Source organism: Symphalangus syndactylus, chromosome 18 (genome assembly GCF_028878055.3).
Source record: "Symphalangus syndactylus isolate Jambi chromosome 18, NHGRI_mSymSyn1-v2.1_pri, whole genome shotgun sequence".
NCBI classification, from domain to species: Eukaryota; Metazoa; Chordata; class Mammalia; order Primates; family Hylobatidae; genus Symphalangus; species Symphalangus syndactylus.
In genome coordinates, this window is record NC_072440.2 from 96,938,157 (window position 1) to 96,960,260 (window position 22,104).

The 22,104-nt window shown below is 35.0% G+C and overlaps 1 protein-coding gene across 1 annotated transcript in view; it reads left to right on the plus strand.

Moving 5' to 3' along the window:
* Positions 1–22,104, plus strand: part of NBAS (NBAS subunit of NRZ tethering complex) — a 387,713-nt gene that overhangs the window by 151,286 nt on the left and 214,323 nt on the right. The window contains exons 26-29 of the mRNA XM_055254044.2: positions 1,999–2,132; positions 7,802–7,864; positions 9,915–10,037; positions 20,922–21,024. Of these exons, the coding sequence (XP_055110019.2) occupies positions 1,999–2,132; positions 7,802–7,864; positions 9,915–10,037; positions 20,922–21,024 (423 nt within the window). The remainder of the gene's footprint in view (positions 1–1,998; positions 2,133–7,801; positions 7,865–9,914; positions 10,038–20,921; positions 21,025–22,104) is intronic.

Here is a 22,104-nt window from a genome sequence, read left to right on the forward strand (position 1 = left end):
ATAGTACTAGTAGTAATTTTATAGGATTGTTATGACGACTTATGAGTTAGTGCACACAGAGCACTTAGAAATGGTACCTGGCACACAATAAGAAATCAGAGAGCTGTGTGTGGTGGCTCATGCCTGTAATCCCAGCACTTTGGGAAGTCGAGGCAGGAGGATCACTTGAGACCAGGGGTTTGAGACCAGCCTGAGCAACATAGTGAGACCCTGTATCTGGAAAAAAAAAAAAAAAAAAAAAAAGTGTATACATACACACACATACAGACGTGCAGGAAAGAAGGAAAAATAAATCAGGAAAAGGTAGCTGTTTTTATTAATTTTCAACAGTACTTATTTTTATTACTCTCAGCTTGTTCCTGTTTTACCAGTTAGTCACTTTGCAACCTTGGTTAACTCTTTGTCAGATGACATTTTGAATACATTCATCCCTCAGTATCTGGGGGGGATTGCTTTAGGACCCCTCTTAAGCCCTGCTGCCACCAGGCTACCAAAATCCATGGATACTCAAGTCCCTGATACACAATGGTGTAGTATTTGCGATAACCTTTGCACATCCACCTGTATACTTTAAATCTTCTGTAGATTACATATAATACCTAATACAATGTAAATGTTATGTAAATAGTTTTTATACTATATTATTTAGGGAATAATGACAAGAAAAAATGGTCTGTACATGTTCCCTTCAGACACTTTTTCCCCCAGATATTTTGGATACATAGTTGGTTGAATCCAGGGAAGTGGAGCCCACAGATATGGAGGGCCAACTCTACCTTGAAGAAATGTATATAAATCCTTTAATTCAGCAGCTTTGGAAAACTTTGTTTTCCTGGTAACCTTGAAAGTTTCTTTTTTACGTCCATTGATGTGATTTTTCTACTGAGAAAATGCCCTTGTTTGGTAGCTTCTCTCCATCACTTTCCTATCTCTTTTGTGTTTACTGATGAGTTTCTACTAAAACATTGAAAACCAGTAGACTGTTATCATGGAAATTATCTTAGATTTATTTTGTTGTTCAAAACAGCTCTAAGAAAATTACTTTCATCATTTAGCATTAAGTCGTCATAATGCTAAATGACGAGTTAATGGGTGCAGCACACCAACATGGCACATGGATACATATGTAACAAACCTGCACATTGTGCACATGTACCCTAAAACTTAAAGTATAATAATAATAATAATAATAAAAGAAAATTACTTTCATTTTGGTTGCTGTGGTGCTAATAATATAAGCATGCAAATTCTTATTTTTTTCTGTATTTATTTTTCATTCTGTATTTATTAATTTAATCCTTGCAATAGTCTTCTTAGAAAGGTATTGTTAATATTCATGCTTTATAGATGAGAAAAAAATCAATTGGTTATTTTCATATCCTGGAAAATACTCCAAAAATGGGAATCTGTGGTTTGCCATGGGGAATGCTTTGTTCTATACAGAAAGTCACCCTAAGTAGCCATCTTTCTTCATCAGAAATATGGAATGTGTTCTGTGATTTGTGTATTGCTCTATTACAGTTGGACTTCTTTTGAATAGAATGTCAGCACTCTGTAGTTAAATGAGTAATATATAATGCCTACTGAAAAGTAGTAGGTTGTAACATCTTTGAATATTAGTTAAGGAATTTAATATAACTTTGTAACTGAGACACATAGAATTTGGCTTCAGGGTTAGAAATGTTCTTAATGAATTGCCTTTTTAATTCACAGTGTTTCTTTTTTCTATATTGACTGGGTCATAAATTGAAGAATCTGTTTTCAGCTGATACATAGCTTATGGGGTTACAAATTATCTTTTATAGTTGATTCTGTAATTAAAATGTGATTTCAGTTAGAATTATTAAAGACCCCAGAAATCTATAAAGAAAAATCAAGACTTGTTTCTATAGTTGATTAATTGTGCTATTTAATATTCTGTTGACAGTAGTATTGGGATATGGAAAAATTGGCTATAAATCTGTTGACATTTAGTACAACATTCTTTATTTTCTGTAGCTGCAGCAAAAAATTATTCCTGATCAGGACCAACTGATGGCAATAGCACTAGAGTGCATCTATACCTGTGAACGAAATGACCAACTCTCTCTTTGCTATGACATATTAGAATGTCTGCCAGAAAGAGGATATGGGTAAGAATATTCAGTATGCCAGTCTTATTGTGTTTTTTTATTCTAACAGTTGAAACAAAAACGTTGCTTCCCCAAATGTTTACCTTAGAGAATTTTGGGAATGTGAAAAAAAACAAGGAAGAAAATAAAATCATCTGCAGTTCTGTTGCCTAGGATAAACATTTCTACCAATATATGGGAAGTTCTATATTTTGTTCAACTGTAATTATAATTAAATTCTGGATTTTGTCAAACATGATAATTTCCTACTGAAAAACAAAAATACCACCACGATCTCCACAAAAACTACTTTTTATAAGTCAGTAGGTAGTAATTGTGTTTTTAATGAAGCATTTTTCATATTTATGGGCTAATTATATTCTATGAATTTTTTGTGCTTGGCCTTTGCCTATAGTAATTCTTTTAAGTAGTGAATGTACCTAATTTTTAACTGCTTTTATGTTTAAATGGAAATGTGTATAATATGCTTTTGGATTATTTAGTTGCGTGCAAGTCAAACTTGTGTGTTTTCTTTGGAAGTCAGGTAACAATCTAATCCCTCTATTAAATTTAGCACATATGATAAATTTCACATCTGGAGACATAAATAACAACAGATGAAAGAGTGGTGAATACCAGCAGACCTGTTTTAAGCTTTTATGACTTTTAACCAAGTCACTTTACTTCTTTGGTCATTAGTTTCCTGATTTACAAAATCAGATATTTAGACAAGAAAGCCTCATTCTCTGTTTTCTCTTTCTCTTTGCTCTCTTTTTGTCTTCTCCCTCTTTTCTCTCTTTTCCTTTTTCTTTTAAGGACATTTTTATTTATTCTTTTTATTTTGGGAAGGGGGGCTCATATCTGACTAAAGGAAATTTTTATTTCTTATGAAGCAAATGATAGCAGTCACCAATTTTGTAATCTACCATGAAAGAGTTATTCACACAGTCATTAGTGGTACTGAAATCAGGTGAAAAATTGATGAGAAAATGTTATTTTCCTAGTGAATTTTTTTTTAAATTTCAAAGTTGAGCTCTAACTGCCGTCATCTTAACCAAGTCGTGAAAGGTGGCATCACTTACAGTCAGACAGCTTGACCTTACATGCCTCCTTATGTGATGCAGTATGAAGTACCTGGTCTTACAGCATCCCTTAAGAAATATTTTTGCTAAAGTTGTTTACCCTGAGTCTAATCAGTCTTTTAGATTGAACTTCTAGTTTGCAGTTGATACGGAAAATAGAGAGACAGGGTAAATAACACCATGAAGAAAGCGGTAAGACAAATACTGAATATGGGATATTCTATGCATTAACTGGTCTTTTTTACTTTAAACAGTTAGTGTCATTTAGAAAGACAAAATGTGGGGCCATGGGGAGGCACTTTTCTAAAATAAAGGAGCCTAAAGGGACATGATCTTCCTCTAATTTTTAAATATAAATAATGTATGAACAGAAAGTCAGGGAATTTTAAGACTGGTATTAGTAATATCAGCTGATAAACAGCTGTTTGCTGTCCACTTTTCCCATCCTTAGATACCTGTCTTCAAAAAGCAAATACTTTCACTGGTAGGTTTTTCCTTGTCTTTGCCTACCTCCTTTAAAATGTTATGCTCGTGTTGTTATTTTTTGATTTTGCAATTTTAGATCAATTTTTGCTTCCCTTTATGGAAGTCCTTTCCCTTCTCCCATATCCACTTCTCCTACCATTCTCCAGTGTTTTCATCATTATGATTGCGTAAATATTGTTTATATTGCAGAACTAGGTGTGATTTATTTTCCTTTTAATACAACTCTCTGTTTTTCTTGGATTGAATAATTTCCTTTTCTGTTGTATTCTTTTTTCCATCACTCTCATGAACTACTTTCAGTCATGAAAACTATTTAATAATCTCTCTGTTCCTTTCTTGTTTTTTTTTTTTTCTGTGTCTCTTCTTCTCTCGCTCTCTTCTTTTTGAAACATCTTTCTTGGAATTGGTATGAATGAATTGTTCTCTGTGTCTGCTGTCCATCTATTATCCCGGGACTTCGTTTGCCTCTCTCTTGTGTTGCATATTGCATTTCTTGGTTTTCCTTTCTTCTTTCTTCACTTTTTCCTCATTTTGATGGAGCATACTGTCAAATAGCTTCCTGTCAAAGATTGCCTGGGAGGTATTTTTTAAAAGACTGTCACATATTAGGAAAATACCACAATTGCACACTTTTACTTGGTAGAAGGTTTAATTGTACATGGAATCATAGAATCCTTATCTTGTGAATTTTGAAGGTATTACTCTTTTCTTTCTAGTATTGTTGAGAAGTTCAGTGGCATTCTGAATAATCCCTAATTAAATATGGATTTTTTTTAAAGAAGATTTCAGTATCTTCATTTTTTGTGTTTGGAAATAGCATAAGGATGTGTTTCTGTTTCATATGTAAATTCATTGTGGTGTTCACTGAATGGTCTAATCCATTCTGGAAATTCATAACCTTCAGACCTTTGGGGTATGTTCTTATATTTTTTCCTTGATAAGTTCATTTGTACTCCTCTTTTTTCTTCCTTCCTTCTTTAGGTAGGGAAAGGTAAATCAGAGTGGACTCAGCATCTGTTTATTATTCAGACCTGTACCCGAACACAGGCTACCTCATATCCCTAGTAAAGAGCAGCAGAGTGTAGCAAGTGTGTCTCTGAGAACTGTAGGCCTTCCATAGGCAGCCAAAGGCAGGTAAACTAGATAGTTTTAATAGATTTTTGTAGCAAAGTGTTGTTCCCATCATTTACAAGCCTCAACCCAAAGGCTATCAGTGTGGCAGTAGTCAAATTGCTCCTCCCTGGAGGGTGACAAGAGATACAAAAGCCCCTGGTTCCTCCGAGAGCTGGAGTGGCAGGGAGTTTCTTCCTTGCTGGGCTCTGTGGGAACCTTATGATTCCTCTGTCAGCTTCATATCTCATTTCTTGTTCTAAGTTGATCAGGCAAAATCACTGACTTCCAACTCGTGTGCATAACTCTTACAAGTAAATATATTAGGCTTTGTTTTCCACTAAGCTCAAATAGCATAAATATCAATCAGAGCTTATCTATTATTAGATAGTAATTTGTCTACGTTGAGGAGATTGTCATGGTATCAATAGGATGATTATATTAAAAACCTTTTTTTATGTAGATGTTACAGTTAGGGGATTAACATATTTGTTTTTGAAGAATGTATAGGCTAAGAAATGCCTCTCATGTATACATAGCCGAAAGCTTTTCTTGGCTTCAGATTAATGATTTCTGATGTAACATTTTTTAATGTAAACACAAAAAATGGCTTGATATTTTCTTGTTACTCCATTTCTTTCTTAATGATTGCATTTCATGTTTCTAATTTTCTAAGTAAATTGTAATTACAAATTAGCCTTGTATTAAAATATAGGGCTCAAAATATTTTCTGTGGTTTCTTTGTTCTTCATGCTAAGTTTGTCAATTTATATTCTCTCAGTGATTGTTTGTTTATTTTAAGTGGTAGTTGTTATTTATCAAATGGTAAACTATAAATACATCCATTTGCTATTTGAGAAATGAGCAGTCACTCATTTAATCTAATTAAGTTTTTGTGCATCTTACCTAGGCAGATTACTTAATTTGGCTAAAAAAACTTTACTCATTATGTTCGTGAATGTCAGTTCACAAAGGAAGAATATTGTATCTCTAATATCTATGATAAATGATTATAATAGAGCTGTAAAATGATAATTTCAAAAATATTGTTGAATAAGGCCAGGTGCAGTTACTCATGCCTGTAATCCCAGCACTTTGGAAGGCCAAGGAGGGAGAATCAGTAGAGACCAGTCTGGGGAACATAGGAAGACCCCATCTCTACAAAAAAATTTAAAAATTATCTGGGTGTGGTAGTGTATACAGCTTTAATCCTAGCTACTCAGAAGGCTGAGCCAGGAGGATCGCTTGAGCCCGGGACGCAGAGGTTGCAGTGAGCCATGATCCTGCTACTGCATTCCAGCCTAGGTGACAGAGCAAAACCCTGTCTCAAACAAAACAAAACAAACAAACAAAAAAACCATACACAAACGCGCATGCACACACACACACACACACACACACACACACACACACACTCTGCTGACTATGTTAAGGGAAGTTAGCTCTGATGAATAATCTTCTGAAGGACTTTAAGTAGACTATATCCCACTCATCACTCTTGTTCAAAGCCTGAAACTTAGTTTAAACAGATAGTGTAGTCTTTGTAAATTGCAGTGATTAATTGTCAAATACATTTAGACCAGGCAGATAGATAGTTTTAAAAATAATGAAGGTTTTTTGTCCAAAGCAGGACATTTTTAATTTTCCAAGTCCACCCAAAGATTTTTTGTTTGGGCTTATTGTTAATAAAGCCATTGCTTTCTCTGGTGCGGGCCTCCAAGATGACAAAGAAAAGAAGGAACAATGGTCATGCCAAAAAGTGCCACAGCCACATGCAGCCAGTTCACTGCATGAACTGTGCCCGATGTGTGCCCAAGTACAAGGGCATTAAGAAATTCGTCATTTGAAACATAGTGGAGGCCACAGCAGTCAGGAACATTTCTTAAGCGAGCATCTTTGATGCCTATGTGCTTCCTAAGCTGTATGTGAAGCTACGTTACTGTGTGGGTTGTGCAATTCACAGCAAAATAGTCAGGAATTGATATCGTGAAGCCTGCAAGGACCGAACACCCCCATGCCGATTTTGACCTGCGGGTGCTGCCCCACAACTCCCACCGAAGCCTGTGTAAGGAGCTGAGTCCTTAAATAATGAAGACAGACTATTCTCTGGAGAAAAATACAATGGAAATTGTACTGAAAAAATAAATAAATAAAACCATAAGATCTTGCTGGAATTTAGGTGGAGCATTGCATAGAAGGCACCTGAGAGTGGCAGCGGCAGTGTTTCTCAGTTGAGAGTGTTTGGGACACAGAGTTGTCTAGGGTGAAAGAGGGCTTTTATGGCAGTTATAATCTTTTTCACCATATCCCTGTATTCACTTGCACATATGTTGTGCCATACTTAATCTTCCCTACCAGCCACATTTTTATTAGTTTGTGTTCTTTTTCATGATGGTGTTTCTCCTAGTCCCTGCTTGTTGGCTTCCTCAGAAAGCATTTGCTTTTCATCTTCACTCCCTACTAGGGATTATCTATGTGATGGATACACTTCTCACTGATTCTTTAACATTGAAGTGGATGGGATTTCCTTCCCTTAAAGCACAAGGGATGATTATGTGGAAGAACTTTTCTGAGTATATGGAATCCTAATGGAAACTTCCTGGAGAGGAGGGGGTCCTAAGTTGTGTAGATAGGCCTAGGAGAAAGCCAACACGGCTATGCTTTTTCTTAATCTGTTTTATTGGTTTAAAAGAACAGTAGTAAAGAGTGATTTTACCTTTTACCTCATCTTAAATAATCGATTTATAATTTTTTTTTTTTACCTTTAAGCACAACTGAACCAAAAGTACCCTAGAAAATAGTTGTTCATATCTGACTAATCTGTAACAGAGAATATTGTTCTACTCTAGCATTTCTTATATAATTTTCTTGAATCATTAATAATGCTGAATGAGTTTAGGTAATATCGTTATACATTACATATAAAAGAAACATCTTTTTTTCACTTCATTAGGTTTTGTATTTTATTTAAAAAGCTAATAGGCTTTTATTTTTCTTCTTTTAATTTATTAGTGATAACACAGAGGCAACCACAAAGCTTCATGACATGGTAGACCAACTGGAACAAATTCTCAGGTGAGAAAAATGACAGTTTTTTTTTTTGTTCCATACTTATTAAGGGAATTTGTCCAAGAAATGTCACGCTAAGTCTGCCTGTGAGTCATTGTTTCTATTTTAACCTCATTTTTGTTTGATTGTTTTGGGAGTGAATTTTCTTAACAACAAATACACTGCACCCCTATTGTAGTGGAGTGATAGAATAATAACATGGTCTTTGAAAATCTGCCTTCAAATTTAGACGTTGCCACTTACTAGTTGTGTGATCTTTGGGCCTAGGGTTTTCTTACATATAATATCTAACTCACGAAATTGTGGAATCAATATTAGATTAAGCATTTAAAGTGCCTCCTACATAGTAGGCACATAACAAATGTTAGTTCCTGCAGCAATTATTGCATCTTTATCAGCAAACAATGTTCATTACACTAACTTCCCTTTTTAGGGCATAATACATTGAATTGACTATTTGTATTATGTCAAACTGCATTAGAACCCTCATGGAACGCTGGAGGAATATTCTCTACTGTTGTAATAAAATGTTAAACTATCTCTTCTGGAGATTGAAATCATCTTAATTTCCCATATAGAAAGTCTGATATTGTTTACTAATATTTATTTTTATGTTTATATAAATACGCACATTTAACTTTATTGTATTAAAAGTAAAATTTTAAGAATAATAAACTCTGGTCTTCCAATATATAATTGTAGAAATTTATAGCTAATAACATTACTTTACTAATAGTATGTATGATAATTTGGAGTCCACTGATTAGAAATCTTATTCAAATTAATGGACTTTAGTGTAAAAATATTTCAAATTGCCTTTAAGGGAACAGAATGTTTTTGTGTACCATAATATGTGAGTTTAATAGAGAATTAACTGTTCAGTTTCCTGAAGATCTGTGTTTATTATTACCTAGCTTGATTCCTGTTATTCTGTGTTCTGAAAGTTATACAGTTGTATTTCATGAAAAATGTTTACAAAATCAGCTTTTCCCATTATAGGTTGGCTTGTGTCTGCGCTCCCCGCTACCTTCCTAACACGTTCAGTTTAGTTTGACTAAGGCTTGGTGGGTTGAGGCAATGTAAATTCATTCTCTACAAATCTGCATAGTTACCTTTATTTCTCTAGTAAAATTGAGAAGAGATAGCTCAAAGACATACAGTGAAATAAATGTAATTTATTTCATCACATGTCTGGTTGTAACCATGGGTGGTCCTGGTAGTTTTATTATGCCATCAGTACCTCAAGGAAACACTTAACACTCTGCAGGTTTCTGGATGATGTTTAGGTTTCGCTATTTAGCTTAATTTACTGTGCTTTCAAAATAAGAGCTTTGTATTCCTGTTCCACCTCATAGCCCCAGACAGTTGATAAATGTTTTAGTATACATAATGCCAGGTGACTTTACTGATGAAACCTATTTTCTGAAGAGTTACTGGATTTGATCCAGTAACTTTATTCAGTCCTGTAGTAGTCAGTTCATAAATGTGAGATTTTGTGAGTCAGATCAAGTATTTATATGATGTTGATGATTATGGAATGGGATATCTCAAGAAGATTCATATGGGACAGAGAATTTTTGACATATCTTGTATATTTATAAAATGGATTCTTGACAGAGAATGAGCCTGATGATTTCCAGTCTTCTAACTCTAACATTCTTGGTTTATTGCTTTTCTAGTAGTCTTGCCTATAACAGAATACTCAGTAGGATTAATAAGAGTTAAAACTGTACTGAAAGTATAGATTTGGCTTATTTTACTGGCAGGTGCTGTGGCAAAAAAGATTTTTGAGATAAAGATAGGTCATGCTTTCTTTTAGTATGCTTCTTAGCCCAACTACATTCTAATAAAAGTCAATGAGAAAGGTAAGATTTGTTATATAATTATTCAATTTTTTTTTTCTTTTTTGCTGAGAATCAGTTATATGTAAAATTGGATTACACTATGGGATAATTTTTTTTAATACTAAACACTGAAGTGCTACCTCTATGCCTAAGATTCTTAGATTCTTTTTGTTTGGTAGCAAGACATTAAATAATTCTTTTTTCACTTATAGTGTGTCAGAGCTTTTGGAAAAACATGGACTCGAGAAACCAATTTCATTTGTTAAAAACACTCAATCTAGCTCAGAAGAGGCACGCAAGCTGATGGTTAGATTGACGAGGCACACCGGCCGGAAGTGAGTAATAAAATTAATTGATACTTGGGTCAATTAATTTTAAATATTTTTAAAAGTATTTCTCTTTTTCTGACAACCTCATTGTGTTATAACTAATAATAAACTGCACATATTTAAAGTATAAGTATAATTTGACAAGTTTTGATATATGTGTGTACCCATGGGAAACCATCATTATGATTAAGATAATAGACATATCCAGTACCCCTGAAAGTTTTTTGATTACTCCTTTAGAATCCTTTCTCTCTTGCTTTTCTTTATCATGCTCCCTTCTCCTCATCAGGGCTACCACTAATCTATTTTCTTTTCTTCTTTATATTACTTTGCATTTCCTAGAATTTTATAGACATAAATCACACAGTCTAACTTTTTTGTTTGTGTGTTTGTTTGGCTTTCAGTATAATTATTTTGTGATTCATCCATGTTGTGTCATGGATCAGTAGTTTATTTCTTTTTATTTGCTGAATGGCATTTCATTGTATGGATTTTTCACACCCTGTTTACCACTTCTGTGTCCATGGACATTTGGGTTATTTTGAGTTTCGGCTTTTACAAATAAAGTTGCTATGACTTTTCATATGCAAGTGTTTGTGTAGACATATGCTTTCATTTCTCTCAGACAAATACCTAAGGATGAAATGGCAGGATCATTTGGTAGATGAATAGTTAACTTTCAAATCTGCCAAACTGTTTTTTAAAGGATTTGTACCATTTTACTTTCCTACTACTCTTGTAGGAGAGTTGCAGTTGCTACATCCTACATTGCTCTTCTGTATCCTCATCAACACTGGTGTGGTCAGTGCTTATTTGCTATTTGTATATTTTCTTTACGTGTCTTTAAAACTGAGTTATTTTTCTTTTTGTTGAGTTTTGGGAGTTTTCTTATATATTCTAGATATAAGTCCTTTTATTAGATATATGCTTTGCGAAGATTTTCTCCCATTTGTGCCCTGTCTTTTCGTTATCTTACCTTTGTGTTTTGAAGAGTATGCTTTTTAAAAATTTGCCTTTTAATCAATTTGTACTTTTTTATTGCTTTGCCACAATGTTTTTCTCCTCCCTTTGTTAGCAAAATTTTTGGTTTTACATTTTACATTTAGACCCATGAACCATTCTGAGAGTCCATTTTTGTTTATTGTTCAAAGTATGGATCAAAAAACTTTTTATATCTAATTATTCCTCACCATTTGTTAAAAAAGCCATCTTTTACTGTATTACCTTTGCAATTTTCTTGAAATCTGTTGTCTGTGTAAATGGGGGCCTAGTTTTTGATTATTTTGTTCCATTGATCCATTTATTTATCTTTCTTCCAATACCATACTGTGTTAATTATTGCAGATTTCTATTAAGTATTGAAATTAGATAACATTAGTCTCCCAGCTTTGTTTTTTTTCCCCAAAGTTGTTTCATTATAGGGCCTTTGCAGTTCCATATGCATTTTAGAATAAGCTTACCAATTTCTTCATTTGGAATTTTGATAAGGATTGCATCAAATCTGTAGGTCAATTTGGAGAGTGTTGCTATCCTAAGTCAATATTAAGTCTTCCAATCCATGAACACAGGATGTCTTTCCCTTTACTTAGTTCTTCTTTAATTTCTTTAAATGATCTTGTAGTTTTCAGTGTACTATTCTTGCATTTATTTTGTTAAATTATTCTTAAGTATTTTATTCTTTTTTGGTCCTATTGTAAAGGGAATTGCTTTCCTAATTTCATCTTCAGATTGTTCCTTCCTAATGTGTAGAAATACAGTTGATTCTTCAATATATTGATCTTATGTCCTCTAACTTTTCTGGGCTTACTTATTAGCTCTAATAGTTTTTCTTTGCAGACTACATGGGATTTCCTATATAAAAGATTACACTATCACAGGAAGGTAGATCTTCCTGTGATAGTGTTTCTTTACCTCTACAATATGAGTTTGTAGCAAGATACTTTCTACTCTCCAAGCTTTTTTTGTTGTTGTCATATAATTTACTTTTATGTATGTTAAAAACCCCACTTTGCATTGTATTATTATTTGCAAGCAGTAAACTATTTTTTAAAGTGATGTAAACAGTGTGAAAAATGTGTTGCATATTTATCCATGTAGTTACCGTTTCTGGCACTTTTTATTGTTTATGTAGACTTATGTTTCCATCTGGTTGCATTTTCTTTTTGTCTAGAAGGTTTCTTTTAATTTTTTTTTGTAGTGCTAGGATGCCAGTGATTCATTTGTACATCTTTGTTTGTTTAAAAAAGTCTTTATTTCACATTTTTCTCTGAAGGATATATTCACTTGGTATACACTTCAAATTTGACAGTTTTTTTTTTAGTATGCTACAGTACAGAAATTGCTCCACTGTCTCCTAGCATGCATTTTTTTCCAAAGAGAAATCTGCTGTCAGAGTTAATCTATTTCTGATGTGTTTCTCATATTTTTAAAATTGCTATTGTGAATGTCTCTTTTTGACATCAGTTTCAAATTTAATTTCATGGTGTAGTTTTCTTCAAAACGCATCTTGGATCTTGGATCTTGGGTCTTTGGGTTTATAGTTTCCATCCAACTTGGAAAATTTTTGCATATTTCTTCTCCTTTATCTTCTTCTCCTCTCCTTTCAGGACTCCAATTACACATCTATTATGACCTTTCAAGTTGCCTCATAGCTCATCAATACTGTGTTACTTGTTTATTTGTTTTAATATTCTTAGGTATTTTTGTTTCATTTTGGATCATTTCTATTGCTGTTTTTTAAAGTCCACTAAATCTTTTTTTCTCTCATGTCTCATCAATTTGTACATTCATTATATTTTTCCTTAAGAGTTTTTTTTAAAATCTCTAAGAGTTCAATTTTGGTTTTTATTAAACTTTCATGCCTCATTAACTTTTTGAACATACGTTAAACAGTTATAATACATTTTAAAACACTCTTGTTGGTTTTTCTAACACCAGCGTTTGCTTTTTCTAACGTTTCTCTTCTTTTTAAAAGCATCTTTCTAACATCTGTGATACCCATCTAATATCTGGATAGGTTTTGAATAATTTTTTCTTCACTATCTGTCATATTTTTCACGTCTTTCAATGCAAAATAATTTTTTTTTTTTTTTTTGAGATGGAGTCTTGCTCTGTCACCCAAGCTAGATGCAGTGGTGCGATCTCGGCTCACTGCATCCCCCACCTCCTGGGTTCAAGTGATTCTCCTGCCTCAGCCTCCCGAGTAGCTAGGATTACAGGCACGCTGCCTGCCCAGCTAATTTTTGTATTTTTAGTAGAGACGGAATTTCACCATGTTGGTCAGACTGGTCTCAAACTCCTGACCTCGTGATCCACCTACCTCGGCCTTCCAAAGTGCTGGGATTACAGGCGTGAACCACCATGCCTGGCTGCAAAATAATTTTATTGAATACTAGACATTATGAATTTTTCCTTCTTGTATGCTATCATATTTTTGTATTTTTATAAATTTTCTTTGTTAAAAAATTAAGTTTTATTTTATATATTTAAAGCATACAACATGATGTGATGGGATACATATAAATAGTAAAAAGGTTACTATGGTGAAACAAATTAACATTCATCATCTCACATAGTTATCTATTTTATTTTGTTTGTGTGGCAGGAGCAGCTAAAATCTACTCTTTTAGCGTGATCCCACATACAGGACAATTTTATTACCTATAGTTCTCATGGTGTGCAGTAGACCTCTAGGCTTGTTCATGTACATAACTGCTACTTTGTATCCTCTAATCTGCATCTCCTTATTTGTCCCCTCCAACCCTTTATGGTAACCACTGTTTTGGTGTCTATTTTTTTATATTTGATTTTTTAAAATTCTACATATAAGTGAAAACATGCAATATTTTTCTATGTCTCATTTATTTCACTTAGCATAAATATTCTTGTACTTTTTTCTGGGACATGGTTAATTTACTTGCAAACAGTTTAATCTTTTTGCTTCTTGCAGTTGAGATGGAGGAAGAACTCCTTCTAGAGCTCATTATTCCCCATAACTGAGCTAAGACTCTGCTTAATGCCTGTGTGTCTTGAGGTTTTCCAGCATGTGTGAGCTTGACATTATGTTTTCTTTTCCCCCTTTTCTTTTCCTAGCCTCAGGCAGTTTTATCGTAGGCATTTATGGCTTCTACTTGGCTGAATATTCGTGGGGACCCTTCGCAGATCTTGGGAATTTCTTCCAGTTCTGCTGTGTCCTCCCTGGTGCTTCGTCCTGCATGTGCTTTATTTGCTTTGGTTTCTCTGGAATTTCAGTTTTGTCTTCTCAATGCAGGGACTCCACAAGTCTCTGCTTAGACTGATCCTTTCTTGTGCTGTGGCCTGGAATCTTTCTCAAAGCAGTAAACTGGGGTAGTCTTAAGAGTCATCTCAGCAGTGAGCCATGATCGTGCCACCACACTCCAGTCTGGGTGACAGAGTGAGACCTTGCCTCAAACAACAACAACAATAAAGACTTGTTTTTATCTCTCAGGAATCACTGTCTTTCATTGCCTGATGTCCAGTATTTTTGCATATTTTTACTTGTTTTAGCCTGGATATTTAATTCATTTCCTTTTGCTTAATCTTTTCTGAATGTGAACATCCCTTTGGAAGTTCCCCCTTGATCCATGTCTTTCATGTCTTCTAAGTTCCTGTAAGGAAGTCATATTAGGAAATTATCTTGACTCAGCAATCAGATGACTTGGATTCTGGTTCTAACTCCACAGTATACCATCAACTCTTTTTTATAAAAAAGATGTTTACTGCTTCATACATTTTTATAAAATGATCATACCATACCCATGTAGCCAGCAATTAAATGAAGAAATAGTGCATTATTCTTCTGTCAATATGGGCTACCCTGAGGCTGATTAGAGTGTAAGTTGTTTGTTTGGAAGGTAATTCTAGCCTCACATCAGTAGGAGAATGGGGAACTGATACAGGAAAGAAAAGGGAGCCAATACTGGTTGTATTACATAAGCGGGTTTTCCACCATGGACTAGGGCTCAGTATTGCTGGGGTCATCTGGGAGTTGGAGGACTACTCATCTACCGTCTCGTGGCTATCACTGTTTGACAGCCGGTCTGACGAGTGTTAACTCCCTTACACTTCAGCATAACTAAGGATGCCATTTGGCAGTGGAAGTCCTTAGACAGAAGTCTGGTTGCTAAAGTAGGATGCTATCCATGTGTATGACAAGCTCACAGCAGTGAGAACTGAATGTATATATATATGAATTGTTTGTGCTATAAGTTACCCCCCTTCAAAACACTAAAACACTATAGATTAACTTTGCCTCTTTTTTTTTTACTTTATATAAATGGAATTATATAGTGTATAGATTTGTATGTAGCTTCTTTCTCTCGACATTATATTTGTGAGATTCCTCTGTATTGTTGGTATAACATTAGTTTGTTCATTCTCAATGTTGCGAAGTATTCCATTTTGTGAACGTAACTCATTATTTATACATTCTCTGTTGATGGACATTTGAATTGTTTCTTAGTTTCTCCTGTAATTAATACTACTGCTATGAATAAATTTGTACTTATCTGTCTTCTGGTGTACGTATTTCTGTCCTTCACTTGAATATCTACCTAGGAGTGGAATTGCTGAGTCATAGGATGTACCTGAGTTCAACTTTAGAAGATTCTGCCAAACAGTTTTTCAAAATGGTTGTACTGTGTATATTTCTGTCAGCAATGTGTAAGAGTTATGTCCCTCCACTATGTCACAAATACCTGATACTGATTTTCTTTTCTCCCATTTTAACCATTTAGATGGGTATATAGTGGCATTTCATTGTCTTTTTAAAATATGCATTTCTTTTTTTTTAAATATGCATTTCTTAACATGACTAGTGAAGTGGAAAACATTATAAGGGTATCAAAACATTAAATACCTAAGAATAAATCTAACATGAGATGTGCAGGACTAATGAAGTGGAAAACTTTATAATAGTATCAAAACGTTAAATACCTAAGAATAAATCTAACGTGAGATATGCAAAAGTATCTATATGAAAATTATGAAACATTGTTGAGATCCATTAAAGATCTGAAGAAATGGAGGAATACCTCATGTTTATAGATTGGAAGAGTCAATAGTGGAAAGATGTCAATTCTTCTCACTCATCTGTTTTTTTCCTGCATTCCCAATAAAAATTCCAGCAAATGTATATATTCTTTTGAGAGTTGCACAAGTATAGAATCTTTGATACAGACATTATGACAGGTACATAGTTGATGCTCAGAAAATATTTAATGTGTTGCTTAATAAAGATTTGGTGAATGGGCCAGGCACAGTGGCTCATGCCTGTAATCCCAGCACTTTGGGAGGCAGAGGCGGGCAGATCGCTTTGAATTTAGCAGCTCAAGACCAGCCCAGGCAACATGGCAAAACCCTGTTTTTACAAAAAACAAACAAATATTAGCTGGGTGTGGTTGCTTAGGCTTGTAGTCCCAGCTACGTGGGAGGCTGAGGCTGGAGAATTACTTGAGCTCAGGAAGTGGAGGTTACATTGAGCCGAGATCTTGCCACTGCACTACAGTCTGGGCAACAGAGTAAGACACTGTCTTAAAAAAAAAAAAAAAAATTGCAGATGAATGAGTTACTCATTTTTTAATATGTGTTGCTTAAAACACTGATAATTTTTAGCTACCCATTTCAAAGGAATAAGTGAGAATAAGTGAGTGAAAAGATAATGACAGATTTAAAAAATCTAGAAAAACTTTGTTTCATTTTGTCTCTTTCTATATTGTCATCATTTAAAGTAGAACATCTAATGAAATTAGAAATTTTGCTAAGTTATTTGGAAGTTCACTTAGAGCCAGTTACAATAGAGACAGGAAAACTGAACAATTAATATTCATACATTCATTACGCCTGTAATCCCAGCACTTTGGGAGGCCGAGGTGGGTGGATCATGAGGTCAGGAGATCGAGACCATTCTGGCTAATATGGTGAAACCCTGTCTCTACTAAAAATACAAAAAGTTAGCCGGGTGTGGTAGCAGGCGCCTGTAGTCCCAGTTACTTGGGAGGCTGAGGCAGGAGAATGGCGTGAACCCAGGAGGCAGAGCTTGCAATGAGCTGAGATTGCGCCACTGCACTCCAGCCTGGGTGACTCCGTCAAAAAAAAAAAAAAATTCATACTTTATAATTGTGCATTTATTTATGAATTGTTATTTACATTATTTAATGAATTATTTTATTATGGATTTTGACATACTTTGTGTCAGTATTATGCTTGATGTCTGGCTTACAAAGGAAAAGATATAGTACCTCCCTGGTCCAGAGGGGGATACACTCAATTAATATGAAGAGAATATTTATAAAGGCTATGAAGGCCGTGAGAGAACTAACAGATTACTCTGTAGAAAAATTGGCAACATAGTACATCCAATATATATTTAAAAAAAGAAAAGAAAAATTGGCAACAGAATTGAAAGACATTTCAATTAGATGATATCCAAATGGTCAATAAAGAAACTAACAACTTTTTTACCTAGTAGTCATTTAGTTTATGCATAAAATAAAGGGTAACTATGACTTGGAGGTGCTTGCCGGACAGTAGGTGGAGATGCTGCTGTGAAGGTGGACATGAAGATCAGCAGAGAAGTCCGAACTGGAGTTATGGATTTGAGAGTGATCCCCATGTGTGTATGGGAAGGTTAAATTCCAGATCTGTAGGGAGACTACATAAAAATGTAAAGAAGGCTGGGAAAAAAAGCCACCTCAAGCACTAATCCTAAAGGAGTAGAATTAAGCAAAGGCAACTTTTCAAGAACTTTTAAAACATATTTTGTTTACCTAAATTTTAGGATTTAGAGATTCAGTTTAACCCAACTATCAAAGTAAAAATAAAATCCAGCAGTAAAAACACACTATTGTATATTCCTTCCTATCTTTTAAGAGCTGCCTCCAACACATCTTCCAGGAAACCTTGTTTGACTCCTCCAAGCTTAATTAAATTCTCCTTCCTAGAAATTCCTAAGCATTTTGTATCTACCTCTCTGACTGTGTCTTGCAGCTATACGGTGTTACACTGCAACTATACTACAGTCATTAACACGTGCCTTAAGTTCCCTTCTAGATCATAATTTCTCCAGTGCAAGTGTTATAGCCACCATACACCTCAGTTAGGAACTTACATATCAATGGCACTCTCTGGTAATTTAGATAGCTTTGACTATTTAAATGTCTTAAGATTTCTTTATAGCTACAAATGGATGGCCAATATTTCCAAGATCATGCTGATTTTACTCTAAAATCTACTTTTCAGCAGGAAAGCATTGCAATTGCTGCTAGATTACTTGCCACCCCATCTCCCCCACCCCCCCAAATTAGTTCCCTAAATACTTACGGAGTCCCTAAAGTTAATTTCTACTCATGGTAATCTATTTACTGTGAATATGTAAGAGAATGTGATGCCTGTTTTCATAGTAGTTGACCTGAAATTGATTTTAATTATTTTATGCATATTTCCATGGCTTGGCCTTCAGTACCCATAGAATATTCTCATACATATTCTAAAGGGTGTCAGCAAATCTTCACAAATGCAAGTTTTACGAACTTGAGTACACTACTATTTCTCCCTGGGAAATCCACATCTATTCCAAAGCTGCAACTAATGCATTTGTGTTCACGGATCTGTCTGTTAATTTGCAAACCTCTTGGTTAGTTTCTTCAAGTTCTACTCTTGATTCTTATTTACTGAATATATTCTTAAAAAGGCCATTGTATGTAATGCATAATAGTTTATTTTTATTAGAACCTTTACTTAAGGCTAGCCATGTGTGAGAAAACGTTAGTACCATCTGTCCCAGTGTTGATGGCTTCCAGAAGAACAGCTGGGCTGTAAGAAATTGAATTCAGCTAGACAGTGCCTAGGTCTGATTTTATCAAGTGTGTGCAAGATGGACACTTCATCAAACATTCTGCTACTTTTCTGCCTGTAAGCAATCTGAAAGAGTCCTCCAGTTTTTTTGAAGCCTAAAGAGTTCACATACCCAGGTCAGACAAATGGAAACATTTTGTGGATTGTTTTGAAATACTTGAAATATATCAGTTTGTTTTGTGTATTTGTGTGCTGGCAGAAAAAAAGTGTTCTCTTATGCCTAATCGCATATGGAACAAGAGTAATTCTTCCTTTCATATAATAAACATAAAATGCATAGGCAAATGAAGCATGTGCTTATTAAAAATTTTAGGAGAAAAATATTTTAAAGACTCTATCTTTCACAGTAATTATCCCAAATATATATTTTTCTATAGCAATAACTATTAAGCATATACAATCTATCTGCCCTGTTTTTAATGCATAGCGTTTGGAAATAGTGATGATTTTTAAAGGCATTGTAAAAGATAAAAAATAAAAAGATGCATGAAAACGAAACGTCATCTAGTTGGTATTTGACCAACTTAAAACGAAAACCTGCTCTTCTTGAATAGTGGTATTCATGATTATCTAGAATGTCAAGACTAGAAAGTAAACATAAATGATGATTCCAAACTCATGTGTATTTAACTAAGATGAACTTTGGAGAGAGGCAGAGAGAGTTACAGCATATTGTCTCTCCTACTAGACTCAATATTAGAATCATATACATGACTTAAAAAATAAAAAACCGAGATGTATTTGTAACTTCAGATTCATTCATTCACGTTTGTTGAATGTTTATTACATACCAGAACAATAGGGAGGTCTTTTCATATATTTTGGTATAAGTTAATCTTTATGCTATACAAAAAGGGATTCTAAAGTTCAGAGAGATTAGAGAATTTATTCAAATCCATGGGTAATTTAGCTGATTCTTATATTTAGGAGCATCTTGCTTCAATGCCTGTGCTTTGTCAAAATTAATCTCATTTATTGCTTATCACTGAGGTGGGCTTTCAGTGAGGAATGTGAAAGTCAGGAATATTAAATGACTTGCTCACAATCACACAATTAATTTGTGACTATGGGTGAATTTGGGAACAAAACCCTTTCCCCTGCTGTAGGGAGAATCTAACAATTAATTCTCTAGCTCTGTAACTTTGGAAATCAATATAAAGTGATTTTTAATCAACCAGATTATAGAGGCCTCACTACTTAGATAAAACAGATCCCTGATTGGTAAATTGCCTCTGGCCTGGAGGAACTGTAAATGAACTAGAAATACCTGATAGGGTAATTTTATGCTTTGGGCTTTCCTGAGTGTGTTACAAGAGATGTTGGCTGCTTTAGGACATGTAGCTTCTTCCTAAGCCGGACACAGCAATGCCAGCAACTACTCTCTGAGGCTCTGGCTCCTTGTGCTGTGGCGGTCACCTGAGAAGGTAACTCCTGGAGTGCTCTGTGAGTTGCTTTGTGGACTGCTGCCAGTAGTCTCACTGTAAGAAGCAACTGATGCTGCCCTGCTGGTGAGCCGCGGTTCTTGTCCCCCAGACTGATGGCAAATGTGGCCTGCGGTTGTCCTATGGATGTGAATGTTCAGTTGAAGTCAAGAAGACCCCTTGACAGGGATTGCTGAGTGATGAGGTGGAATTTGAAACCAACCTCTGTCATCAAGCTATATCATAGCTGCTTTATCTTGCAGTGGTTCATTTTACCATAGAAACTCACAGCTTCTTTACCTTTACCGTAATTACCATTCAATTCCATTCCAGCCTGTGTCTGCTCAGGCTATGACACGCCGCTTTGTCACCATCTCTAGCATTGATGCATAGCTGCCCAACTTTCCCCTCTATCTTTAATCCAAGTGTTTTCCTGTCTATTTAAAGGAGATATATTCCTTTTGATCATCTGGGAGCTGATGTGGATGTAGAGTGGTGGTACCAGTTTTTGTTTTTTTAACTTTTGACCATTTGGAGAAAGAGATTTTATTAATTTTCTTTCCCTCTTCCTTGTCTTTTTTATGTGTTTTTCCAGGCAGCCTCCTGTCAGTGAGTCTCATTGGAGAACGTTGCTGCAAGACATGTTAACTATGCAGCAGAATGTATACACATGTCTGGATTCCGATGCCTGCTATGAGGTAACTCTAGAACCATACACGATTTTTTTTTAATTAAACAATTTTGATTGTTATGGTTTATTGGATACAAGAATGATGACCATAGGCTACCCTGGAAGTAATATTATTTAATAATAGCTAATAACTGACTAGTGCTTTATAGGTTGAGCACTTTATTCCTTAACCTCCTGTCTCCCTTGTCTTTTTTCATTGCAACACTATCTATTTAGTACGTTAATCATCAGCTAGCAAATGTGAATCGTACTTGACCTTTCTCACTTCCATAGTTTTGGTGGTCACTAAAACTTGTCTAATGCATCTGAGAAAGACCTTGAAATCTGTCCTGTCTTCATCTCTGCTGAACTGCAGCAGTCCCCCTACTTGTTTCCCTACTTCCAACTGTCTGGTTTACACTGATAAAGAGTATTTTTCTAAAACAAATCTTTTCATGACACACCCCTTCTAAAAATTTGTTGTTGTTCCATATCAATAATCAAAAGGTAGCTCTACTCCTTAGCATGACATAGAATGCTACAGAAGATGCCAGCTCCCTTACCCCTTCCACTTTTGTCACTGTCCACCATGTACCCTATGGTGCAGTAGCACCATCAAGCCTGTCATCAGTTCCTTCATCCACCATGCTGTTTCATGTTTCCCTCACTTTGCACATGTTGTTCCCTTGGCCTGGAATATATTCCTCCTTCTTTTTCTTAGAAAACTAATACAAGTTCAGAACTCAGCTCACTAATTATCTTTGTCCTTCCTCATAAGTTGCCTCTACTATAGTCTTTCTTTAAAATGTAGTTATTTGTTTATTTGTGCATTTCTTCCATTTGGTCCTCAGCTCCTAGACAGGCATTATTATATCATGTGCACTCTCATATCCCCTAGTGCATATTATAACATATGGAATATAAAGGATACATAAGAAATGGTTGTCAGGTGACTGGGAGTATAATCCAGGGGGATTTACTCATTAATTTGGAAGGGATATGTACACGTGTGTGTGTGTGTGTGTGTGTGTGTGCGCGTGTGTGTGTGTGTGTGCGCATGCGCACGTGTGTGTGTCCAATTGCCAAGTCAGAAGCAGATTATCAGTAT